At 40.5% G+C, this 27,370-nt stretch overlaps 1 protein-coding gene across 2 annotated transcripts; it reads left to right on the top strand.

The window, feature by feature from the left end:
- The first annotated feature begins 341 nt into the window (after positions 1-341).
- Positions 342-26,525, top strand: SPG21 (SPG21 abhydrolase domain containing, maspardin). Of its 2 annotated transcripts, none has more exons than XM_004455492.5 (9): positions 342-568; positions 4,283-4,369; positions 7,081-7,242; positions 10,425-10,505; positions 20,204-20,349; positions 22,144-22,252; positions 22,973-23,080; positions 23,968-24,108; positions 25,820-26,525. In XM_004455492.5, the coding sequence occupies exons 2-9, from the start codon at positions 4,307-4,309 to the stop codon at positions 25,934-25,936; spliced, it is 927 nt and encodes a 308-aa protein (XP_004455549.1). In that variant the 5' UTR covers positions 342-568; positions 4,283-4,306; the 3' UTR covers positions 25,937-26,525. The 2 variants fall into 2 exon arrangements, with proteins under 2 accessions (XP_004455549.1, XP_058150328.1); XM_058294345.1 differs by lacking the exon at positions 342-568 and adding an exon at positions 2,082-2,272.
- The last annotated feature ends 845 nt before the right edge of the window (positions 26,526-27,370 follow it).

Raw genomic sequence — 27,370 nt, 5'->3', positions numbered from 1 at the left:
AGAGGGTACCCTCAAAGCTTTACACTGCGGAGAGGGAACGGCTGGCATCTGCTTCCTTCGAAAGCGCGCAAACTGAAGCAGGTACCAGGGGGACGGGCGAGCATCCCTTTCTTCCCCCCTCACAACTTCCTCCTTGGTGCTCGCGTCAGACAGGCGACCGAGAGCAGACCCAAAGCCATCGCCAGTGCCAGCGCACATTCCCTTCCTCACCGGCGAAACCGAGAACGCCCGGGAGTCTCAGACCCTTGTCTCTAAGCCCAGCCTCCCCTGGCCCGGTCGTCATGGAGACCCCAGAGCCCCGCCCTTCCCCCGTGACGTGGCCCCGCCCCTCCGCTGAACCCGGAAGCGCGAGGCGCGCCCCCGCTGCGCGGACGGTCGGGAGGGAGCTGCGCCCCGCCCCTCGGAGGCCGGCCCGCCTGCGCGCCCCTGCGGCCCGCCGCGCCTGCGGGGTCCTGAGCGCCCCCGCCGCCGCCCGGGACTCCCGGCCCAGCCTCCTCCCCACCTCGCGCCTGTACTGGGGGGAAAAGCCGCCTTGGGGAGGAAAAGGCCCTGGGGGCGACCACGGCAGGTGAGGGGTGGGCAAGGCCCTGGGAGGCGGGAGTGTGGGTGTGTGTTGAGTAAGAGGTTGTGCGTGTGTCGTGTGCTCGGCCGCCTCGGTCGGTGTGACTTTGTGAATGTGGTCCCGAGTGGGCCGGTCCATGTGACCGTGCATGTGATTGCACTTCCGTGTGTGTGTGTGTGTGTGTGTGTGTGTGTGTGTGTGTGTCTGAGGCCGACCCGTGGCTCTTGGGCGTCGTAGATGTGCCGGTGACCCACCCTTTGTGTGGCTGTCACCGGTGGATCTGGGCGAGGCTGGCTGACTGTGTGTGGGTCACCTGGAGGGGTTTGCCCTGGACATCGTCTTGCAAACTCATCCTTGGGGATACACATCCGCAGCCCGGGAACTTTTTTTTCCCCCAGTAAACTTTTAAGAACTCTGAACAAAGGCCAGTTATCTTGGAGATGGCATCTCAGCCTGAAAGTACAAACGTCTTTGTCATTGCTGAGTACTGGCCAGGTGTGAGGCTTGTGAATGGGGATGAGGGAAGTAGCGGGGCTAAAGTGTCTCACTTTTCCTCTTCTCGTTTTCTTGGGAGTTGTTTTAAGTTCTTTGTTTATGCTGCTTCTTTGTCTCCACCTACAATGGTCCAGCTCCTATTGGCACAGAAATTCAAGAGCTTGAGCTGTGTCCAAATTTCCAAAGCTTTTGTCCCAAGGGAGCACAAGATGAGGTGTCAGAAGAGAAGTTGAGTGGGCAGCTTCCCTACCTCCCGCCCCCACTCCCCCCTCCCCAGGTTTAGAAGATAATGGAATAGATTCCTGAAGAAAAGAGGGATTCATCTTCCCGGAAGAGACCTAAAACAAGGATAGCTGGTGACTTGCATTAAAAAGCCAATGCATCTAGCCAAGCCTAGAGACTCTCAGGTTCTTTTCTTTTACTCTTGCTGGTGTTAATAACAGTCACAGGTTGTCCATATGTAGATCAATTATAGATTAAGATAAAGGTTTGGATCCTTTGACTAGATAAGCTGGTTATGTGACTTTTTAAACATTTGTGAGGGTGATTTCTTTGCTTAAAGACTGGCAGGTTCTATTGCGATCGTGAGGGACAGGTGCATGTAATCCTTGGGTCACACTCACAACTGGCAGTTTTGTTAGGGAGCAGCCCAAGGACCAGAGAGGACTGGGTTTCCACAGCACACCCAGAGAAATGATTTCCTTTCACCAGAATGAGGCTAATCTATGTGGCCCTTTTCCCACCAGCATGAACAGGTGCTTTTGTTTTTCTGAAGAGGTGAATCCTGAGAGATCAGCTCAGAGTTGAACTCAATGATCCTCATTCTTTCTTGTTTAATACTGACCAGTTTGGTCACAATCTCAGTTAACATTCTTTGCCATCTACAGAATGTTCCTCTTGTGGCTTGGAAAAATATACCCCTTTAGAGTGGGTGAAAGAGAGCTAGGAGAACAAACTTTCCTTTTCATACCAGTCAGCTGCTTTCTTCTGCAGCAGTGAGCTTTTTTTTTTTTTTTTTTAATTTAGACGTCAGTTGGTCAGATGCAACATTTGGTATCTATTTTGCCTTTCATGTACTGCCAAACTAGTACAAGTGTTAAAATCACTTGTCTCTACAAAAATTCAGTCACAGTTGGGTGGAATCTCTCCATCCTGCATGATTAGTTATAAAACGTTAAAATACTGAAGTAGTTTGGATAACACTGGGGACTGTCGGTAAGGAGCACGTTTCTTATGGCTGTGGGGAGGAAATGCGTGACTGAGTTCATGTGACTGTGTATGGCGATGTGTACGTGCATATTCGTTTAATTCTCTGGTTGTACATTGCAAATGATTCCCAAGCTGCGGATAATTTATTTTATCTCCAGTTGGGAGAATTTAGAAGCAAACTTTCTAGCTTTGTTTAGCTAGGATGTTTTTTAAATCTTTTGGGTAGATTTTATTAGCCTAACATGTTTTTTATATTCCCTTCTATAGAATAGAGTAATTGTTTCTAGTAATGCAATATTTAAAAATGCCTTCATTTTAAAGTATGGGACTATTTCCTGTCTGTCCAGGTAAAAAATATTACAGAATTAACTATATATGTGCTAGTTACTTTCAATTTAAAAATTATAGCTTAGAGAGAGGCCATAGTTTAGATGGCTTAAATTTTTTAACATGTTTATATTCGGCAAGACTTTTCAATGGATATGCAAAGAATGATTTCCTTTATTTCATTATGAATAATAACCACATCTGTGCTCCCTGATTTTTAGTATAAGACTGGCTGATGATTTTCTCGGTACTTCAAAGCAATTTATAATTTTAACAAGCTTTTCTAAAAGTACTGTGTTAGCCTTGAGAGGCAGGATCATTATTCCATGTCCAAGTTGTAAATCAAGTGTAATATGGGAATGTCTAGACTTACTATCTCCCGAGGGTTTGTTTAGAACTCCTGAAGGTTAGAAATAACATTAGAGACTCCCGAGAGTCCTCCATTCCTTGGGGAGCAGATCTGGAGGACCAGGAAGGAAGAGTTTCATTTTGTCTAGAACCCCCTGCTCTTTGCCAGTCCTGAGAACTCCTGTGAAAATTACAGTTCAGTGTCAGCCCAGGAGTTTAAGTTTTAGAGGCTGGACTTCACCTTAGCCCTGCTGGGGAATCCAGGCTTGCCCTGGGGGTAGGGAGCAGGACGCAAAGCCAGTATTTGAGCCCTTCCAATCCTAGAGTGGAGGTTCCTCATTTGTCAATAAGAATCTGCAACAGGGAACTATAATTTCAGGTTCCTGTTGTGACAAAACACCTAGTAACCGAGGGGCAGCCTTTAAGCTGAAGGTGCTCAGCCAGTCCAAAGCTCTTAGATGCCGGGGTTGGAAGGGGTTCTGGGATTGCCTAGTTCAGTCTCCTTAGGACATGTTCATTCCTTTAGTCAACAAGTAACATCTACTGTGTGCCAAGTACTGCTCTAGGCTTTGGGCAGACAGTGGTGAACAAGTCACAGATGAGAAAACAAACCAAAGAGGGTCACTGACTTATCCAAGGTCATAGAGCTGTAAAAACCAGAAATTTCTAAACCGGCAACACATGATCACACATTTTTTTCTGAAGGCAAATGTTTTGTTCCTAGTTTTAGTGCCTTCAAGTCTATTCTGGTATCTTATCATAGATCTTTCAAAGAACATTATGTAACTTTTGATCACATCAACATGAACAAGATTTCCTTTCTTTTGCATTTTGAGCTACATGTGAGGTTCTGAAGTCATGTTCCACTAGAGTTAGATTTACAGCATTTTGTGAATTTATCACGAAGCAGCTTACTTGAACTCCTTTCTCTAGAATGGACTGTTCCATAATTCTGTCAGACAGGAATCTCTTTATTAAAATGGATTTTTAAAATATTGTCAAAAGATAGGTGATGGTGTTGTAGTTTGGAATCACTTACCTAGGACAGGTGTGTGCAATGTCAGGTCCTAGCCCTGCCTAAGTCGTTTAAGTTTTCTAGAGCAATTTCCTGTTCTGGAGGCGTTAAGGGGGTTGGAATACTTACCTCTAATGGCCCTTCTGGCTCCAAGATTCTAGGATCTCACCTAATCTTTTTCTGTAGTTTAAGTGTATACCAACATGATAAATAGCCCATTCCTTCTGTTTTTCTTTTAAAAGTATTGTTGGTATAGCTAGACCAGATATTTAATTCTGATGTAAACGTGAATTCTTGACATGAAACATCGAATGCTTTTATTTCAGGGTTAACCTCCATTTCAGCTAATCATGGGAGAGATTAAAGTCTCTCCTGATTATAACTGGTTTAGAAGTACAGTTCCCCTTAAAAAGGTATGTATGGCTTTACTACACCTCTTCTTTGCAAAACCTTGTATTGTTTTTGTGTGTGATGTAGATATTAATGCCTTAGTAGTGTTTGAAAGTGAAAGTTGTTGCCGTGTGTCATGACTCTGGGTTGCAGAGCTTAAAGTTCATCTCCCTATTAAGTGCAGTCAACTTCTGAGATCCATTCAAGATGAAAAGCAGGTATAACCATACTCATTACTTTATAATTGCTTTTACATATTCCAGCAAGCAGGTATATGTGCATTACTCTATATAGTTTAGTGGAACGCTTTTGGCAACAGCAACTATATAGAAAGTGCAGTCAGATGCTGTTATAAAGCATGTTTCTGTACTTCGGATTTAAGATGGACAGTGGGTCACATCCTCTGCAGTGATGCGCTTGTGCACTCTGCCATAGTCATCTTCTGGAGGCCTTATTCGCCCGAGCTGTCTGAAACCCTAAACATTTGTCTAGAAATCTGACTATTGACTGTGAGTCCCAAATCCCAAATGTTTTGGCATCACATTAGACAAAGGCCTTTCAAGCTACAGAGTAAATAAAGTCTTGGTGGATTCTTTCACAGAAATGTTAAAATATTGTGGCCTTAAGAACCTCAGAGCCTCTGTCATGATCTTTTTGTCAGGATGTCACAGCTGTGGAAGTAACATACAAGTTTGCATTAATAACACAATTACCCTCATATAGAAATGAGACACATTTAGAAATGGGACACAGTTCTTCAAATGTAGACAGAATATTCCTGCTGTATGCTTAGCATACTCTCCAGCCATTTCATTTATTTAATTCTTGTAGCAGCTTAACAAGGCATGTAATGGTGTGCCTCTTTTACAGATAAAACCAAGGTTCAGAGAGGTTAATTAACATGTTAAAGGTCCACAGCCTGCAAGAGTCTGGATTTGAAATCAGATTAATCTGGTTTCAAACCCAGAGCACTTGGGTGCTTACCAAAGGGAACCCCCCGGCCCCCGCCTTCCTCTGGCTCAGCTAAATGGAGTCCCTCTATCCCATCCCATCTCCACAAGTAACTCATGACCCAAAACAACCCACATTTATCCGAATATTCTTAGAAGTATTTCTAGTCGTTTCATTCGTGTAATTTTCTCCAGTTGTCACATCAGTTTGATCCACAAGTCATGATACGTTTGCTTGAAAATTTGTGGGGCTAGATTTTAAAATATCAAACCAATATTGCCATTGTGTTCTAAAGGAGTTCTGACAAAATTACCATTCAAGGAACTCTGAGAAAGTTGAAGTGGAAAGCAGCGTTTTAGTTACGACTTATATTCAGAACATACTCTTTTTGTTACTTTTCTTCCAAACTGGATGATTGAAATAATTTCCGAGAAAATGGTAAATATCTGAACATCTTAGCGCATCACAATTTTATTACTACAAAATTGGAATTTATTGTGTACTGTGTCAAAGGCATTACAACATTTTTACCACAACCCATAGCAAAATAAAACATGTAAAGCAAAAATGTGAGTGGCAAAATACAAAGGGCCAAAACATGATTGTGAGATATTATTATCACTGTTGTGACCTGGAGAAGTTCAAAAGGGAATTGTTAGGGCCCTCTGGACTTTGCCTGGCCCCATTAGTCTGATGCCCGGGGCCTTGGTTAGGGTTCCTCCACCCACAGCGACACCATGTGGCCTTGGTTAGGGTTCCTCCACCCACAGCGACACCACGGAATCTCTGCAGCAACTGCCAGCCAGGAGTGCTCCACAAAAAGACCTGGAGGCCAGGGGTTGCTTAACATACAAGGAGGAGAAACATTGATTTGCATTGGCAAATGTTCAGGCTGTTAATTCACTTTTCCAAATACCAGCAAAAGCAGCCAAAGAAAACAAAAATTAAACTATCACACAGTGAATAATAATAGCTAACACTTTCCATACACTTAATATCTGCCAGGCTCTGTGCTGAGCACTTGCCTTGCATCAGCTCATTTAATGTTCATCTTTATCCCCTGTTGGGTCAAGAACCACTAAACTGGGAAGTTTCCTGTCAACCTTCCTCCCCTGTCTACCCCACCACCACCACCTTTCCCTCAAAAGCCAATTTCTCCTTGCGCTCACCCCCATCCCCCTCTGAATGGTTTGAAGCATTCTTCTGGAACAGCTGTAGCTCCTCTTGCTGCATCCCTCTGGAGCAAAAGTCGCTTCCTCTGAGGCTTGGGCAGATCAGGTTCCTGAAGCATCTCCTGAGCTGGGGCCATCTCTGCCTGGTTTCTCCCTGGAGCCTGGAGCTGTGCCTCCCCCCGCAGCCCTCTGCTCATACTTTGACCCTGATGATCCCAGCCTGTCCTCTGGGCCAGCCCTGGAGAGTGACTGTGCAGATTGACCCCCTTGCCACACACAAACACACACGCCCACAGCCAGGAGTATGGGGGAGAAAATAGTTGCATGTACCGTTTAAATGGTAAACAGGACAGGAAATTAAAGACTGGTTGAAAAAGCTGTTCTTTGGAAGATGAAAAAGCAGTTCTGTGGAATGTCTTTGCACTGAAGGAAAAAAGGGATCAGAGCAGTTTATTACACATGCTGCTAATCTTGGATCTGGTTGAGGTCTTGATCCCCAGGTTACCTTGTAACAAGACAGTGGTATTAAAGTCAATGCAATTGTATTGTAAAATAATTTAAAAACCAAATTCATAAGCTTTTCATTCTTTTTCTTGTGACTTTCCCCCTAGATTATCGTAGATGATGACGACAGTAAGATATGGTCGCTCTACGATGCAGGCCCCAGAAGTATCAGATGTCCACTCATATTTCTCCCCCCAGTGAGTGGAACTGCAGATGTGTTTTTCCAGCAGATTTTGGCTCTGACTGGATGGGGTTACCGAGTTATAGCTGTAAGTATTACTGATTCAACATTAAACTTCAGGTTCACATTTGGTGTTTTTTGTGCCTCTGTTTCTGATCACCTAAAGTAACGGGTACAGTTTTTATCGAGGTAAAATGTTATCCTTTTTTAAAATGTAAAATGAAGCTCTTTGAGAGAAGACAGTGTGCATACACAGACGAACAGAGATTCAGAGAGAACACACCTTTGTTGGCAGCCTTCTCTACCCCCAGCTTTTACGTGTGTATTACCTGTAGCTCTTCTCAGAATTGAAGGGCAGGAAGCGTGGTCCCTATTTACAGATTGGGAAACCGAGGGGTGGAGGGAGGAGCCCCACTTGTTCTTCTGACTGTTTACTCTCTCTGTTATATTGTGTCAGTGCTTCCTGGGGAGCCAATTATGGATTACTAGGCAACAAAGGGACCTTGTAACATTCAGGTGGCCAAAAACAATTGCTTGAATATAAATCTTTGATATTTGAGGTGAAGTTTACTAATAAGCTCATATCCTTAGCACTTGGTTAAGAAGTTTTTGTTTCTGGTATTTTGTTTTATAGCTGAGTTTGGTTTCAATCTTTGACTCTCTTTCTCTGGGAGAAAAGTGTAGGCAGGGAAGACACTGTTACCTGTGACTGATTTTTTGTGCACCTTGATGACAGTCGAGGCTGATCTGACACCGAGGAAGGAGATTCTTCTTTAGTGCTTTGGAGTTGGCTGTTGTTTCTGGGGCCTAAAATATTAAACTGTAAATGGTTCTCCCTGCTAGGAATATTGCTGACATTCTCTAAAGGAGAGAAAATGTGTGTCAGTTCTCTGTGCTCTAGGAAGGTAACTGAAAATCCTGCTGGGGCCACACGCAACAGCTGTCACCAGCACCACCTGCTGCCTTCTCCCCAAGTCTTGTCTTTCCTGGCTAAATACCTCTAGTTTTTTTTAACCATCACTCCTCCGATAGTGTGTTCCTATCTCTGTGACATGATCCTCCCATGTTCTAGGTGGCCCCCAGTCCCTCTTCAGGCACAGGACCTCAGAGAGCAGGGTGGTAGCTGCCCACATCCAAGCCTTCAGCAGCCTAAGACCAGTGACTGCCCTGGGCAGCTATCTCACTTGAGAGCGCTATGCTGACCGATAAAGCTGACAGCTTGTTTCTCACTCCAAACTGCCGGGTCACCAGAGCCTTGCCTTCTGGAAGGTATTTGCCATCAAGCTCCTTGATGTAGGCTTTCCCTTTTTCATCAGCTAGATAGTCAAGAAAAGGCCTACAGTGTCTTTGGAATTACTTTGTCATCAAGATTCCATCAGGGGAAGCAGATTTGGCTCAAGCAATTGAGCTCCCACCTATCACATGTGAGGTCCTTGGTTTGGTTCCAGGTGCCTCCTAAAGAAGACGAGCAAGATAATGAGCTGACATGATGGGTTGGTGTGGTGAGCTAAAGCGACAAGACGAGATACAAGAGGAAAACATAATGAGAGACACAATGAAGCAGGGAGCAGAGAGGGCTCAAGTGATTAGGCACCTCCCTCCCACATGGGAGGTCCGGGGTTCAGTTCCCGGTGCCTCCTAAAAAAAAAAAAAGACAAGGACTCAGTGAACAGACATAGCAAGTGTAAAACAAGGGTTATGGGAAGAAATAAATAAATCTAAAAAAAAAAAAAAGATTCTATCAGAATGCTCAACCTTATGAGGAAACTTTATTATATAGTTATTAGTATCTAGCAGTTAAAATGCATGGGTCTTTTCTTATTTAACATTTTATTGAGATAAATTGCACATTCACATGCAGTTTTAAGAAATAATACAGAGATCCCTTGTATACTTTATTCAGTTGATCCCAGTGGTAACATTTTTGCAAAACTATGGTCTAATATCACAACCAGGATACTAATATTGATAAAATCCATTGATCTCATTCACGTTTCCCCAGTTTGTACGTAGGTGTCAATATAATTTTATCACTCTTTGGAGGGTTTTTTTGTGGGTTTTTTTGCTTTATATATTTTTTTATTTCATTTTATTTTATTCTATTTTTAAAATTTTTTTTGTCTTTATTTTTTTAACGTTACATTAAAAAAATATGAGGTCCCCATATACCCCCCACCCTGGAGGGTATTTTTTAAATTAAAGCCTTCATAAAACTATCATCCCCTTTCTTTTAAGCTATTATTTGCCTTAAATTCTCAAATTTACTGCTAGAGAGAGTCTGTCTCAGAACAGTGGAAGTCTTATCCACAAAAGGAATTTTAATAGTAAAAGTAACATAGTAAATCAAAATGCAAAATTATCTGATGGCAAAATTTAAATGGTAGTTATCTATTCTAGTGCTTGTCAAAGACACAAGGAATCTAAGTGCCTAAAACAACAAGTCATTCTGATATATTTATATTTAAAAAGAGGGGAATTCTTAAGTGCCAAGCCCAAGTCTCCTAGAAATGAGTTAGTGACTTATATTTCTTTTTCCTCCTCATCACTAGCATTAATAAACAGTCTACGTGGGATCAAGCACCACAGTTTTTTTGGTCACAGATAAGCAGATATGATGACTAAGTCAGTTAAAAGAAGAGGGATGGGAGCGGATGTTGCTCAAGCGGTTGAGTGCTTGCCTCCCAGATGGGTTCAGTTACTGGTGCCTCCTGAAAAAACAACAAGAAGCAAACAAACAGAAAAACCAACTCAAGGGAGCCGATGGGCTCAGGGATTGAGCACTGGGTCTCCCAGATATGAGGTCCCGGATTTAATTCCTGGTCCCGGTACCTCAAAAAACTGCCACCAAAGGGAGAGAGGGCTCTCCTTAGAACAGCTGTCATTTCCAGTTCTTCTGAGCCATAATTTAGAATGAAATTGGATTTAAGGGACAAGAGTATTTTCTTCTTCAGGTAGCTTCTATTCTATACCCTTGAACCTCAGAATTTCTCAGGTATTTGGAAAGGAAATTGATGTGAATTGAAATTGTTATCATGTAATATCACTAGAAAGAGCTTCCTTAGTTATTCTTTTTTGTTAGTTGATCTTTTAGGTAAAGTGTAAACTGTGATGTTTGGGAGAAGGTGAGGGCTTCTTTTCACATCCTTTGAATAAGGAACAGCTTCAGCAAATGAGAAATGCTATTGTGTGAGTCCTAAATTTTTCAGCTATATAAGAACTGCATTTTACCTTTACACTTTTAAAAATAGACAAAAATTGTTATTATTTCAGTTGCAGTATCCAGTTTATTGGGACCATCTTGAATTCTGTGATGGATTCAGAAAACTTTTAGACCATCTACAATTAGATAAAGTGAGTACTGTGAAACTTACTACTTACATGTGATTTTTTTAAAACAAATCAATTTTATTGATACATATTAATAAAGCATACAATTCATCCAAAGTGTACAATCAATGGTATTTGGTATAATCACATAGATATACATTCATCACTTCACTCATTATTAGAGCAATTTCATTATTTCAATAATAACAAAAAACAAACAAGAAAATTCTTCACTTCTCAATCTGTTTCCCCTGCTATAAATAGCTGCTATGTCCAGCAGCTATTCTTGCACAATTATTTATTTACTAAGCAGTTTTATTGAGATATATTCATATACCATATGATCTTTCTTAAGTGTATAATCGGTGACTTTTAGGTATAATGACAGTGTTGTGCATTCATCACCACAAAAAATTTTAGAACAATTTCATTACTCCAAAAAGAAAATCTCCACACCCCTTAGCATTCCTTCCCTACTCCTACATAACCACTAATCCAATTTCATTTTTATAAATCGATTTATATTTACATTTTATATAAGTGGAATCATATAATATGTAGTACTTTGTGTCTGGTTTCTTTCATTTGCATAATGTGGATTTTTTTTGTCTGATATTAACATTTTGTATTATTAACATTGGTTCAACTTCAAAGACAAATGGTCTTATATATGCAGTTTTACCCATATTCATGTTTCACGTGCAGTTTTACTATGCTATACAATTCCATGATACATTTTTCAGCTTTCCTTTTCATAATATACACGACCTTAGACTTTCCCTTTAAACCACTTTCATACCCACATAATAGTACTGCTAGTTACAAGCATTACGTTGGGCTTTCAGCTTTTCTATTCATTTCCAAAGATTAACATATCCTTTTAACCAATTCTGCACAGGTTAACCCTCAGCTTTCAATTCTCTACCCTCATTCTATTTTCCACATTCAAGTTTTTAACTCCATTAGATTGCACAATATATTTAGTTCATAGAATCATGAACTATGGACATTCTAAAGGAATGTCTAAAGACTCATACAGTATTTGTCCTTTTTGTGTCCGGCTTGCTTCACTCAACATAATGTTCTCCAGGTTCATCCATGTTGTCATATGCTGTACAACTTCATTTCTTCTTGCAGCTGCACAATATTCCATCACGTGAATATACCGCAGTTTGTTTATCCATTCATCTGTTGTTGGGCACCTGGGTTGTTTCCATCTTTAGGTAATTGTGAATAACACAGCTGTGAACATCGGTGTGCAAATGTCTGTTCATGTCACTACTTTCAGGTCTTCTGGGTTTATATCCAGTCATGGTATTTCCAGGCCCATGGCAAATCTGTATTCAAGTTCTTTAGGAACAGCCTAAGAGTCTTCCACGGTGGCTGTACCACTCTACTTTCCCACCATCAGTGAATAAGTGTTCCTATCTCTCCACATCCTCTCCAACACTTGTTGTTCTCTGTCTTTTTCATAGTCATTCTGTTAGGTGAGAAATGATATCTCACTGTAGTTTTGATTTGCGTTTTCCTAATCGCTAGCGATGTTGAACATTTTTCGTGGTTTTTTTTTCCACCTTTGGGATTTCTTCTTTGGACAAATGTCTATTAAACTCTTTTGCCCATTTTTAAATAGGATCCTTTGTCTTTTTATTGTTGAGTTGTAGCATGTCTTTATATATCATGGAGATTAAACCCTTATCATACATGTGATTTCCCAATATTTTCTCCCATTGAGACTGCTGTGTTTTCACTCTTTTGACAAAGTCCTGTGAGGTGCAAGAGTGTTTAATTTTGAGGAGATCCCATTTATCTATTTTTTCTTTTATTTTTCATGCTTTGGGTGTAAGGTTCAAGAAACCACCTGTCACAAGGTCTTTAAGATGTTTCCCTCCTCTCTAGTAGTTTTATGGTCCTGGCTTTTATACTTAGTCTTTGATCCATTTTGAGTTGATTCTTGTATAGGAAATGAGATAGGGGTCCTCTTTCATTCTTTTGTTTGTGGATATCCAGTTCTCCCAACACTGTGTATTGAAGAGGCTGTTTGTTCTGTCAACATGGACTTGGTAGGTTTGTCAAAAACCAGTTGGCCATAAAGGTGAGTGTTTATTTCTGAACTCTCAATTCTCTTCTACTTTATGTGTCTGTATGAGTACCATGCTGTTTTGACCACTGTAGCTTTGTAATATGTTTCAAGGTCAGGCAGTGAAAGTCCTTCCACATCACTTTTCCTTTTTTAGAATGTTTTTGGCTATTTGGGTTCACTTTCCCTTCCAAATCAATTTGGTAATTGACTTTTCTATTTCTGTAAAGTGGGCTGTTCGAATTTTGATTGATACTGCATTGAGTCTGCAAATCACTTTGGGTAGGAGTGACATCTTTGCAATATTTAGACTTCCAGTCCGTGAACATGGAATGTCTTTCCCTTTGTTTAGGTCTTCATTGATTTCTTTCAGCATTGTTTTGTAGTTTTCTGCATATAGGTCCTGTACGTCTTTGGTTAAATGGATTCCTAGGTATTTGAGTCTTTTTGTTGCTATTGGTATGGAATTTTTCCCGGATTTTCTCCTCAGATTATTCAGTACTAGTGTACAGAAACATTATTGATTTTTACGTGTTGATCTTGTGTCCTGCCACTTTGCTGAACTTATTTATTAGCTCAAGTAGCTTTGTTGTGGATATTTCAGAACTTTCTAAATATAGGGTCATGCCATTCACAAATAGAGTTTTATTTCCTCTTTTCCTATTTGGATGCCTTTTATTTCTTTCTTTTTTGTTGTTTAATTGCTCTAGCACAATGTTGTTTAATTCTTGTTTAATTCTAGCAGTGGTGACAGTGGGCATCCTTGTCTTATTCCCAATCTTAGAGAGAAAGCTTTCAACCTTTCCCCATTGAGTATAATGTTGGCTGTGGTTTTTCATATATGCTTTTTATCCTATTGAGGAATTTTCCTTCTATTCCTATCTTTCAAAGTGTTTTTATCAAAAAGTGGTGCTGGATTTTGTCGAAATGCCTTTTCTGTATTGATTGAAATTGTCATGTGGTTCTTTTTCTTCATTTTGTTAATGTGGTGTATTACATTGATTAATTTTCTTATGTTGAACCATCCTTGCATGCCAGAAATAAATCCCACTTCATAATGATGTATCAGTCTTTTGATATGCTGTTGAATTCTATTTGCAAGTATTTTGTTCAGAATTTTTGCATCTGTGTTCATTAAAGCATTTGGTCTATAATTTTCTTTTCTTGTAGTGTCTTTATCTGGCTTTGGCAGTAGGGTGATAATGGCTTCATAAAATGTGTTGGGCTATTTTCCTTCCTCTTCAATTTTATGGGAGAGTTTAAATAGGATTGGTGTTAATTCTTCTTGAAATGCTTGGTAGAATTCACCTGTGAAGTCATCTGGTCCTGGACTTTCCTTTGTTGAAAGATTTTTGATGACAGATTCAATTTCTTTAAATGTGATTGGTTTGTTGAGTTCTTGTATTTCTTGTAGCATCAATGTAGGTTGTGCATTTCTAGGACTTTGTCCATTTCATCTAGGTTGTCTATTTTGTTGGCATACACTTTCTCAAAATATTCTTTTTTTTTTTTTTTCCTATCTGGTTGCATCATTGTCTTTTTGGTGTATTGCTTTGCTGCAGAGGGCCCTGTGCCTCTCCGCTCAGGTCTGGGATGCCTTTTTTCTTTTTTTACCAGGAGGTCCCTGGGATCAAATCCGGGTCCTCCATATGATAAAAGGGAGCTCAGTTGCTTGAGCCACAACCACTTCCCTCATAATATCCTTTTATGATCCTTCTTATTTCTGTGGGGTCATTCGTAACTTTGCCCCTTTCATTTCTCATTTATTTGCATCTTCTCTCTTTTTTCTGTATTAGTCTAGCTAGTGGTTTGTCAATTTTATTGATCTTTTCAAAGAACCAGCTTTTGGTTTCGTTGATTTTCTCTGTTGTTTTTTCTTCTCAATTTTAATTTATTTCTACTCTAATCTTTATTATTTCTTTGCTTCTGTTTGCTTTGGGAATGGTTTGCTGTTTTTGTTTGTTTTTCTTTTTTTTCTTCCTGGTTTCTCTAGTTGTTCAGTTAGATCTTTGATTTTAGCTCTTCCTTCATTTTAATATAGGCGTTTAGGGCTCTAATTTGTCCTCTCAGGACCACCTTCCCTATACTCCCATAAGTTTTAATAAGTTATGTTCTCGTTTTCATTCATCTCAATATATTTACTGATTTCACTTGCAATTTCTTCTTTGACCCAATGATTATCTAGGAGTGTGTTGTTTAGCTGCCATACATTTGTGAATTTACTTCTTTCCCATCTATTATTAATTTCCAGTTTCATTCCATTATGATCTAAGAAGGTACTTTGTATAATTTCATTCTTTTTATATTTATTGAGAGCTGCATTATGACCTAACATGTGGTCTATCCTGGAGAAAGATCATGGGCATTTGAGAAGAATGTATATCTGCTGAGTTGGGGTGCAATATTCTATCTTGGTGGTGGTGGTCTTCATTTTTTATTTATTTGCAATGTTCTTTTATATATCTGTTAGGTCTTGCTCGTTTATCACATCATTCAAGTTCTCTGTTTCCTTATTGATCTTCTGCCTAGTTCTATCTAAAGATGGGAGTGGTGTGAAGTTTCTAATGATTATTGTAGAGATGTCTGTTTCTCCCTTCAGTTTTGCCAGAGTTTGCCTCATGTATTTTGGGGCACCCTGGTTAGGTGCATAGATATTTATAACTTTATATCTTCCTGGTGGATTGTACCTTTCATAAATATATAATAGCTTTCTGTATCTCTTTTAACTTTTTTGCATTTAAAGTCTGATTTGTCCAATATTAATACAGCTGCCCCTGCTCTTCTTTTGTTACTACTTGTGTGGAGTATCTTTTTCTAGCCTTTCACTTTCAGCCAGTTTGTATCCCTGAGTCTAAGGTGAGTCTCTTGTAGGCAGCATATAGATGGCTCATGTTTTTTTATCCATTCTGTCAACCTATATCTTTTGACTGGGGAGTTTAATCTATCCGCATTCAGTGATATTACTGTAAGTGCATTATTTACTTCCACCATTTTATTCTTTGGTTTTCATATGCCATATCATATTTTCATCTGTCTTTTTACTCTTTCGTTTTTCTTCTATACTCTTCTCCAGGCCTTTCTCTCCTGTCTTTTTCTTTCAGGCTGTAAAGTTTCCTTTAATGTTTCCCACAAAGGTGGATTCTTTTTTATGAACTTTCTTAGTTTCTGTTCGTTTGTGAGTGTTTTAAACTCATCTTCATATTTGAAGGACAATTTTGCTAAAGAATTCTTGGCTGGCAGTTTTTCTCTTCCAATATCCTAATTGTATCATATCTCTGTCTTCTTGCCTCCATGGTTTCTGATAAGAAATCCACACTAAGTCTGGGCATCCCTTGTATGTGATGGTTTGCTTCTCCCTTGCCGCTCTGAGAATTTTCTCTTTATCTTTGACATTTGACATTCTGAGTAGTATGTTTGTTGGAGTAGATCTGTTTGCATTTATTGGACATGTAAGTTCATTTCTTTCATGAAAGTTGGGAAATTTTCAACTATTATTTCCTCAAATACTCTTTCTGCCCCTTTTCCCTTCTTTTCTCCTTCTGGAACTCCCTTGACATGTATGTTGTTGCATTTAATGTTACCATTCAACTCCCTGAGCCCCTGCTGTATTTTTTCCATTCTTTTCTCTCTTCAATTTCAACTGTTCTGTCTTCTGTGTCACTTATTCTTTCTTCTATCATTTCAAGTCTATGGTTGTATGCCTCTAATGCAGGAGTTCTTAAACTTTTTTGCTCCACAGACCCCTTTGCCAGTCAGTTGAAAGCCACAGATCCCTTCTTAGAATGTAACAACAGATAGTTTTATGACACTTAAAATGGCATATCTTTAAATTAAATTTTAGGATTATTCAAAATTATGTTTTACAACTTTCCATTAATTTCAAAACCTATTAACCTAACATGGTTCAGCATCTAGTCATATGGTCGTTTTTGGCAAATGTTTAGAAATTCAAGTTTTCCCACAGTGTCATAAAACCATCTCTGCCATCCTTACCAACCTTTTGGCAGACAGTTATCCACTGCACTCAACACATTACATCAAAATTAAAACCATACTAAGTCCACACTATACTGTATATTATTTAATAAATATATCACACCCTCACCCACATATCCTCACAAGAATAATGTTTTTAAATGCATAAAATAAAATTACTAAGGAAATCAGTTACATATATTGTAATACAGTTACAGTTAATGTACTGGGGCCAGCAGTTGAACCTGGAACCTCATATGTGGGAAGCCGGTGCTCAAACACTGAGCTACATTGACTCTTCTGAGTTGGTTTCCTCATTTTTTTGTTTGTTTTGCTTTTAAGAAGGCCCTGGGACCCGAACCCAGGACCTCCCAGGTAGGATGCCGGGACTCAACTACTTGCACCACATCCTCTCCCCTCTAATGTTTTGGGGTTGGTTGGTACCAGGAGCCAGAGATTGAACCCAGGACCTTATATGAAGGAAGCCAGCACTCCATTTTGGCTTCCCAGAGTTGGTTTTTTTGGTTTGTTTTGCTTGTTGTTTGTTTTTGTTTTTCAGGAGGCTCTGGGAACTGAACCTGGGACCTCCCATGTGGGAGGTGGGAGTTCAACTGCTTGAGCCACATCCATTCTCCCTCTAATGAGCTTTTTCTTCTCACATATCATGTCTTTCATTCCCATGAGCTCTGATACTTTTCTTTTCAGGTTTTCAGATTCTTCTTTGTACTCTTTCAGTGTCTTCTTGATGTCCTTTATCTTTTTAGCCATATTGTCTTTCACCTCATTAATTTGATTTTGGAAATTTGTGTGCATCATGTTGATTTGTGTCTCAAATCCTGCGTCTCTTCTGGGGCTTTGATATATTCCTTTTATTGGGCCCTGTCCTCTATTTTCTTAGTATGGCTCATAATTTTTTGCTGATGTCTAGGCATCTAATTAGGATGATGAGTTTATTCAAATATGCAATTTCTCTTTCACAGGGATTTGGTGTCAGAAGACTGTGTGTTACTGCTGTTCTTTGATTCTTGGTTCAGCCTGTTCTGGGTCTTTAGGATTGTCCCTGTTAGTTGCTCAAATCTGGGCCCTGGGCCCAGTAATGGGTTGCAGACCTCCTTCCAAAGACATTGGAGAGGGAGGTTGTAAAGGCTGGAAAAAACCTCCCTTACATATTTACTTTTAATTTCCTCACATGCAGTTCTTTGGTCCACCAGCAGATGGTGCTCTTTGGCAGCCCTCTCAGTTCAATGCCTTGTAGGAGTGTGTTTTATGATCCGTGTGACAGAGGTTCCTTCCTGGAAACTAAGAGCCTTGTAATTCAAACTTTCTCAGAGGCAGTTCTCCCTTTCCCTGGGTAGGAAGTAGTTCCACTCCCCTCTGTCCTCAACAACCAGTCCTGGTCAGTAGGGAGGGAGATTGCGAGGGTCGGGTCCCTTGCCTGCTCCCCAGGCAAACAGTGACCAGCCCCACCCCACCCGGAAGTGCTGGTGGGACACAGCAGACCAAATCTGTGGGACAGAAGCTGAGTCAGCCTTAGACAGTGGCCTTCTCTCTCCCCTTTCCTGGGGAGGTGGGTCTGGGCCCCCCTTTGTAGCCACCAACCCGAGAATTCAAAAGCACCTGTGGTGTGGGCGAGGGTGCTGGCATTTGCAGCTGTGACTTTTAATTCACAGTTTGGCCGTAGCAGTTCTTTTCCTTTGCCTCTGTCTTCTCTAGGTGGCGTCCAGCCTTCCCCTGGTGTTCTAAACCCTAGAAGGTTTTTTTCCAGGCCATTTCTGCCTGTCTTCTAGCTATTTTTCTGTGTCTTTCTAGTCCGCCATTTTCCCGGACTCCCTACATGTGATTTTAATGAACATTTGTATTGAGAAGGCTAGTGTTTTCGTTTCATTCCAGCTTTGTTTATCCTTTGAGTGTGTATGTTTTAGTTTCCTGGATTGCTTAAATAAAATGAAATCGTTTGGCTTAAACAATGGGAATTTATTCGCTTACAGTTTGGGGGCTGGGAAAACGTCCAAATCAAGGCATCATCAAGGCGATGACCATGGCTGCTGGCAATCCTTGGTTCCTGTGTCACATGACAAGGCACATGGTGGCATCTCCTGGTTTCTTCCTTCTCTTCCTGGTTTCCTCAATTTCAGCTTACTTCACACAGAGAAAGCTCTGTGTGTCTGAATTTCATTCTCTTATAAAGGACTCTAGTAATAGGATAATACCCGTCCTGATTAAGGTAGGACCCACCTTAACCAAAGGAACCTCATTAAAAGGTCCTTCTTACAATGGGTTTATACCCACAGGAATGGATTAAGTTTAAGAACATGTTTTTCTAGGGTACTTACAGCTTCCAGCCACCACAGTATGCAATTAAAAGATTTTTCATATTTTCACAGACTTGTAAAACCAGCTTCCAGCCACCACAGTATGCAATTAAAAGATTTTTCATATTTTCACAGACTTGTAAAACCATCACCACAATCAGTTTAAGAACATTTTCATCATCCCAAAAAGACATCCTGTTTTCATTAGCAATCACTCCTCATTTCCTCCCACCCCCCCCTCCTAGCCCAAAACAAACATAATCTACTTTCTGTCTCTATCAAATTTGCCTATTCTGGAGACTTCATATTAAAGGGAATCGTACAATATTTGGTCTTCTGTGATTGGCTTATTTCACTTAGCATATTGCTTTCAAGTTTTATCCATGTTGTAGACATATCAGTATGTCATTCCTTTTTATGGTTGAATAATATTCCGTTGGATGGATATACCATATTGTATTATTCAGGATTCTCCAGGGAAACAGAACTGACAGGATATGCATTTATATTATGTATTATGAGATTTATTATAGGAATTAGCTCATGTGACATGGAGATTGGCAAGTCTGAATTCCATAAGGCAGGCCACAAGTTGGGAGCTCCAACGAAGGTTTCGATGAATTCCCCAGGAGAAGGTGGCTGGGGTGAAGTCGGGATGGAAATTCTTCTTTCTTATTGCTGAAATCATCAGTTCTCCCTAGGCCTTCAACTGATCGAATGAGACTTCTCTCATTGCTGAAGGCAGTCTCCTTTGTTGATTATAGATGTAATCAGCCATAGATGCAGCCAACTGACTGATGATTTAAATCCACAGAATATCCTCAGAGTGGCTGTCAGGCCAATGACAGCTTGACCAAACAACTGGATACCATAACCTAGCCCAGAGGACACATGAACTTAATCATCACACACATTTGCTTATCTGTTCATCCATGAGGAGCATAGTAGTTGTTTCCACTTTGGGGCTATTATGAATAATGGTGCTATAAACATTGGTATGCAAGTTTTTGTGTGGATATGTATTTTCATTTCTCTTGGGTTTATACTTACCCAGGAGTAGAATTACTGGGTCATAGTTTTCTTAAAACATAAATGCTCAGTGGTTTCATTTTCCATAATGCAATCTGTGAATTTTTTTAACTTGTATAATTTGGATGCACAGTTATATATATATATATATATTTGACAGGATGTATAACATTTTCTAAATTCCTAACTGCTGTAGATATATTTTTCAGTCTTTTGGCTAGAGTTGGTATTATAGTCTGTGATTGGTAATAATTTAAAAAAAAATTTGTACCCATGTTGAGATTGATCAGTGATTTAGGACCCACCTTGTGTTTGTTTATAATTAGGTTCATCTTTTTGGGGCTTCCCTGGGAGGCTTTTTGGCCCAGAAATTTGCTGAATACACTCACAAGTCTCCCAGAGTCCATTCCCTCATCCTCTGTAACTCCTTCAGTGACACTTCTATCTTTAACCAAACTTGGACTGCAAACAGGTAAGAAATGAAAGGGTAGGCCACATGTTTATTATTTTTGTTCAATGGAAATTTGAAAATGTTGGCTTTGGGGGTTTTTTTGGTGCTGTTAGGAAGGGAATCTTTCTGGGAACAGTCACCTTTGGGAAAAAAAAAAGATTGAATAAACTCCAAATTAAACTATTTCCATTACTCTAAATTATTTTTAATCTTGTTTAATATACATTCATATGCTTTTATAGTTTTTCTTCAGTGCATATATAATATTATTATATAACTAATATTGTGTTCTATTTGCTCCACTTTTGTTTGTCGTCAACTCTTCTATATATTGACTGATACAGTTTCGTTAGGCCTTTGGCTTGTCTCAAGTCCTGCATTTGTTCTGTTGTACACATCTTTTACAAAATTTTTTTTCCTTTTCATCCTGGAGCATTTCCGAAACTGAAAGACTGGACCTTTCAGTCCATCAGATGTTCTCTAAGTCAGGACGCTTATGTTAGTCTACTCTTCAGGAAGATGGAAAGGGAGGCAGTGCTTTGTGGTGCAACCAGAAGGGTGCCTGTTTCCTTAGAACCATCCCTTTGTTGATTTTACCATTTTTAATTAGTTTGATGAGGATCCAATGGTCCCTTAAAGCTGGCTTAATGTGCTTTTTTTTTTCATTGCTATAAGGCTAAACTCTATCCTAAAAACAAGCCCCATGACTAAACATCTTTGTGATTGGTTTGGTTTTCAAATCATCTGATAAACGTTGTTTTCATGATTTTGACAATCTGTAGAACTCTTCCTGGTGTTATCTCAGTAGTTTATTTCTCGGCATTCACTGGCAATTTCTTGAACACATTAACTACAAATCCTTCACAACAGATGATGCACTAAGCTCACTGATTACTTCAGTGATATTTACTGTTGTTTTAACTGTCAGAATGCTAAGGGTGCCCGCATCTTGTTTGTGCTCTCGTGTATCAGCCACTGTTTATTAAATATCTGAGTTTTTACTGTGGGCCTCACATTGAGGATACAGTGGCAAGCACAGTCAGCCTGGGCCTCCCCTCACAGAGCGTACTTATCTTAGAAGAAAAGAAAGCAGTGTGTGTGTGTGTGTGAGAGAGAGAGAGAGAAAGAGAGAGAGGGAAGTTAAAAAGTTGATTGGAAGATAGCCCTCTCATCCTCGCAAGGGCACCTCAATTTCCAACAGAGTTGTTCCATTGAGAATATGCATCAGAAAGTAGTCTGTACCTTTTATAAGTAATTTTCAGCATATGTTTGAGAAATTTGTGCTTATCTTGTGTAACGGCCCTCAAAATTTGGAATTAATGGAGTAAATACCAACTAAAGAGCACATATAGAAATCCATAAAGATTGAATTGCCTTGTATTATCCCAGTTGAATCTAATAGTAGCAAACTGTGGGAGGTGCAGTAATTCTCGTTTTATTATTTTGAAATATCAGTCAACCAAAGGGTAAGAGCCTGAATTTCTAAGTGCTCTGTTTCCAAAGGAAATAATTTAACCACTGGAATCATCAGAATGTCTACTTCCATAAAGGTATTTTGAAATATCACTTATAATAATCCACATCCTCAAATGAAAGTTTAATCATATTAAACCGTAATTCTTTGGGAGCTTGTGAAAGTGTGTATAAAAGCTAGACTTTTACGCATACTTCAGCTGAGCTCTTTGAAGGAGACTCGATCTTACCTGCAGATCCCTAGTACCTGCCTAAAACAAGGTTTCATGGTCAAATGAATATTTGCTATTTATGTGTAGTCTTCAAAGTTTAAATTATTAGGTGTTTGCCTTTGTTTTACAGCTTTTGGCTGATGCCAGCATTTATGCTAAAAAAAATAGTCCTTGGAAATTTTTCTTCTGGGCCAGTGGACCCTATAATGGCTGATGCCATCGATTTCATGGTGGACAGGGTAAGGATCACGGCCCTGGGCAGGGACACCCTGTGCTGGGAAGGCTCGCGTTTGCTTGGTCCCGAGGCCATGTCTCTTTCTCTGAGTATGCATGAGAGGTGTATGTTAAACAGTCTTCATATCAGCTTTAATGTGGAAGAGCAGATGCTGCTGCCGATTAGGGCTTGGCTGAATGAGTGCTCCCCAGACGAGCCGTTCATCATAGTCACCTGGGAGAGGTTTTAATCATACAGATTCCAAGGTCTCACCAGACCATCGCGGCTGGAATCCCTGGGCATGAGGTTGGGAATCTGTGTTTTTACCTCTTGCCCGACCCCTACCCCTCAGATAATTCGGATATACGGGGACATAAACCTGCATTTAGGAACAACTGGGCTGGGTAGTAAGGTCTCTTCCGGCCCTGAGGTCTTGTAAATGTTTATCTGTCACCTTTGTGCTTCAAGAATTGGCTTGCTGCCCACAGACACCCGGCTGAGGCAGGCATTCTGGCTAAGCCATCGGCGGCCAAGTTCAATTTGTGGGGCCTTACCCCAGTTCCAAGAAGGGAGAAATGCCACCAGCCAAGAGGCCCAATTGCTGGTCTCTCAAATGCTGTGTTTCCTCCTTGGTGACCAACCACACACATCAAGCCACCTGTAAACACAAGTACTGTCTATGGATTTAATGTAAATGTGAAAAACAAAATTAATTGAAAAACTTTACCTCTGTTTTTTACTGCAGCTGGAAAGTTTGGGTCAGAGTGAACTGGCCTCCAGACTTACCCTGAATTGTCAAAATTCTTATGTGGAGCCTCATAAAATTCGGGACATCCCTGTAACCATCATGGATGTAAGCTTCCTTTTTAATTAAAATAGATGCTTTACCTTTTTAAATGTATATGTCAAGATTCTCCTTATAATTACTTTAAAATTTTCAGTGTGCCTCTTCAAATGCTGCCTCTGCTTCCCTCGTCGTCCCCTCAGCTTTCTCAGTTCCAAAATAATCTCTTTATGGCTTATCCTGTATTTTGCCTGGCAGGAATAACACCATCGAAATAAAAATTTAAACAGAGGTGGTATTCCTTACCCTTTTTTGGTATACTTTTGCTATTTTTATCAACAGATATTGCACTTTAGTTATTATACATCTGGGAAATAAACAGCAGGTATCTCACGTAGGCAGAGAATTAAGAATTCCATAAAGTCTACTAATTACCATAAAAGCTTGCCTAGAATCATATGCTCCAAACTGCTAATAATTGGTAACTTCAGGAAAGGACTTGGACTTTTTATCTTACACTCTTTAAATGTTCCTGAATGTCATTCACTGAGCATCTATTACTTATGTAATTGTTTTTAAATAATAATAAGTAAGTTCTTTTGGGGTTTCATGGTTTCTTTGAAATTAATTGGCATTTTCAGTAAAAGTGGTTTGCTATGAATATTCTGTTAATTTAGTCAGCTACATGTGAGGAAAAGAGAAACCTACAGTAGAAATTTTTCACAGTGTAATTTTTTCCCCAAAGAATGTAAGAGACATTTGGCAGCAAAATCTGTAGCTAATAACTCATGATTGTCACCAGGAGGCGGCTTGGGACACATGGGGGTTCATCGTTCTCTTCATGAGAAAAGAATGCTTGGGATGACACTCTCCATAAGTGAAAAAAATATGTTAAAATACCAGTTGGTCTCAACCTTATGCTTTTTTTTGTTTGTTTGTTTGGTTGGTTTTTTAAGGTGTTTGACCAGAGTGCACTTTCAACCGAAGCTAAAGAAGAAATGTACAAACTATATCCAAATGCTCGGAGAGCACATCTTAAAACAGGGGGCAATTTCCCATACCTGTGCCGAAGCGCAGAGGTGAATCTTTATGTACAGGTAGGTTCCAGCTCGAACCCGGAGCTCTTAGCACTTTTGAACCCAAAATGTATGGTTTGAAACATAAAGTTTTGGGGGTATTTTTGGATGGTGGTATAAAAGAAAGTTTCATTCTCTATAGGAATAAGATTTTGACTTATAGGGGTAGTTACTTTTATAACTTACAGAGGGATTCAAACAGGTATGTGAAAGCTACCCAAGGAACAGTCTGTCCACCATCCCCTTCTCTGAGACTGGCAGGCCCACTTCCACCACTGAGGAAGCCGTTGGTGTGCTGGGACCTCCTGGACACAGTGAATTCAATCATAACAGGGCACCAGACCCAGAAAGGGACAGTATGAGTCCCGTGAAGCTTTTTGATCTACTTTTTTTTTTTTTTTGAGGTACCAGGGCCAGAGATTGAACCCAGGACCTCTTATGTGGGAAGCCAGTGCTCAACCACTGAGCTACATTGGCTCCCCTGAGTTGGTCCCTTCTTTTATTTGCTTGTTGTTTGTTTGCTTGTTGCTTGTTTTGTTGTTTCTAGGAGGCACCAGGAACTGAACCTGGGACCTCCCATGTGAGAAGCAGGTGCTTAACTGCTCTAGCCACATCCGCTCTCTTGATTTACTTTTAATGGATTAAAATACAACAACATGAGAAGCAGACTTGGCCCAGTGGTTAGGGCGTCCGTCTACCACATGGGAGGTCCGCGGTTCAAACCCTGGGCCTCCTTGACCCGTGTGCAGCTGGCCCATGCGCAGTGCTGATGCACTCAAGGAGTGCCCTGCCACGCAGAGGTGTCCCCCACGTAGGGGAGCCCCATGTGCAAGGAGTGTGCCCTGTAAGGAGAGCCGCCCAGCATGAAAGAGTTCAGTCTGCCCAGGAATGGCGCCACACACATGGAGAGCTGACACAACAAGATGACGCAACAAAAAGAAATACAGATTCCCATGCTGCTGACAACAGAAGCGGACAAAGACGACGACGCAGCAAATAGACACAAAGAACAGACAACTGGGGTGGGATATGGGGGGGAAGGGGAGAGAAAAAAATAAAAATCTTTTAAAAAAATAAACAAAACCTTAGTATTAAAAAAAATAAAATACAACAACAAAGCTATAACAAACCAATACTTCTTTATTCCCTATCTAGATGGATATTAGAAGTAGCAGTAAGAAGTGACTGCCTTGGCAATTTGGCAAGGAGTTACCAAGAGCCTTTAAAAACACACATCTGCTTGTGGAAATATATCCTAAGGAAAGGATCCTAAACATGGAAAATCTTAATACCCAGAGATATTTAAATGTTAGTCATAGTGGCAGAAGGTTGAAAGGACCTGAGTTGCAGCAGAAGAGTGGGACACGTCTATTCCATGGCACAGCATGTAGCCATTTCAGATGCTTGTGAAGAGTTACATGTTAACTGGGAAAAAGATCCCAAATCACATGTGTAGTCTGAGCAGAGCTGTGTTTGCAAAAGGAAACACACACACACAAAGTAACTGTGGCTAAAGTGGTTTCTTTAGATGATGGAACTATGGTTGGTTTTCAGAAATTCTTTGTCTTTTCTGTTTTGCGATTTTTTCCCTAGTAGTATTACTCTATAATTTCAGAAGTATACAACATCTATGTATCATGGGGACGTTTTCTTACCGAGCTTTTTACATATGGCAGTATACATCATGCTCTGTAATGCGGCCATTTAAGATAATGACTCTGCATTTCTACAGATACATTTGCTGCAATTTCATGGAACCAAATACGCAGCCATTGACCCGTCAATGGTCAGCGCCGAGGAACTGGAGGTGCAGAAAGGCAACCTGAGCATCGGTCAGGAGGAACAATAGCCCGGCTTCCGGTTTCCGGAGTCGAGGAGTCGGCGGTGTGTCCCCGTCCAGGCAGCGGGGTCGCGCTGTCTGCTCTGCTCGCCGGGGTCACCGCCCGCCTCGCGCTTTGGAAGCAGGACTGGCCTCACCACCGGCGGGCAGGTCTCCTAAGCCAGTGTAACTTCCCTCTTCTGCATTTTTTTTTTCAGCTTTTGAATTTGAAAAAAATACTTTTAAAGACTCCCATTTTAAGAATTGTGAAAATTTTGCTACCAAAAGCCTACACCACTGTGTTCTTAAGTGAATGTTCATTTCTGAGGTTTGGAATTTTTGTGGGTTTTTGTTTCCCTTCTCTTGTTTACTTTTCTTTCTTTTATGTTTCTTTTTTTTTTTGCTGTAAATGCTGCATAACCAATTGTGTATTAGGAGGACATTGATTGGTTTTTTACTTCCTCGGTTATAGCCATTATCAGAGTGCCAAGGCTGTCTCCTCACTGTTGGCTCTCCTGTAAATCAACTACTTTTAATTTCTAATTAAGCAAAATTGTTTTGAGTTTTAGCTGTTGTCTTTCTAGCCAGTACAATCACTTGGAATAAAAATTCAATTTCAGTGAATGGTTTTGTGATTACTGTAGCTGCCCGACTGAGGTACAATAACAGTAGCTATCATTTAATGTGCTGCTTACTGTGCGCCAGGTGCTTTTCGTACCCTTGGTTCTCCTCAGTGAAAAATTTTAAACACATTTAAAGTAGAGAAAATAGTGTAATGGCCTCATCACCTGGCTTCAGATATTATCAACTCATGGTCAATCATTTCTTCTTATCCCACACTCACTACCTCCACACATACCCATATCACTGGAGTATTTTAAGGCAATTTACAATATTATTTCAGATTTACATGTATTTATGTGTACCTTTAAGAGAGAAAATAACCATAATACCATTATTAGACTTAGAAATTTACCAATAATCCTGTCAGGGTTCCCATTTGTTACTTGACCTATAGATGTCTTTTTTACAGTTGACTTGGTCTAATCAGGTTCCATGAAAAGCCTGCCCTTGGTATTTGGTCAAAATGTCTCTTAACTCTTTTTTATACTATAAGTTCTTCTTCCCTCTTTGTTTTTCTTTCCTTTATGTATTGAAGAAAGCCTCTTTTGCCTTATAGAATTCCCTATGATCTGCATTTGGCCGATTGCAGCCTCTGGGCAGGGCATTGCCCCACCCTGCAGCAACCCCTGCATCACCTGGTGCAGCAGTGAACTGCTGGCACTGCCCTCCCCGTCTTTCCACATTCCCCCCCACGTGAGCCCACACCTCCAAAGGCTCTGCCCACACCCCTGGCACCACGCCCTGGTGGCTGCAAGTCGCCCTTGCCAGCCCTGACCGTGTCTGCCAGCTTTGAAGGGCCTGCTACCTTGTAGGCCAGCCCCTGGAGGCTCCACCTGCCAG

The sequence above is a fragment of the Dasypus novemcinctus genome, chromosome 3 (genome assembly GCF_030445035.2).
Source record: "Dasypus novemcinctus isolate mDasNov1 chromosome 3, mDasNov1.1.hap2, whole genome shotgun sequence".
Taxonomy (NCBI): Eukaryota; Metazoa; Chordata; class Mammalia; order Cingulata; family Dasypodidae; genus Dasypus; species Dasypus novemcinctus.
The sequence above is the reverse complement of the archived record's forward strand: the minus strand, read 5'-3'. Positions and strand labels throughout refer to the sequence as shown.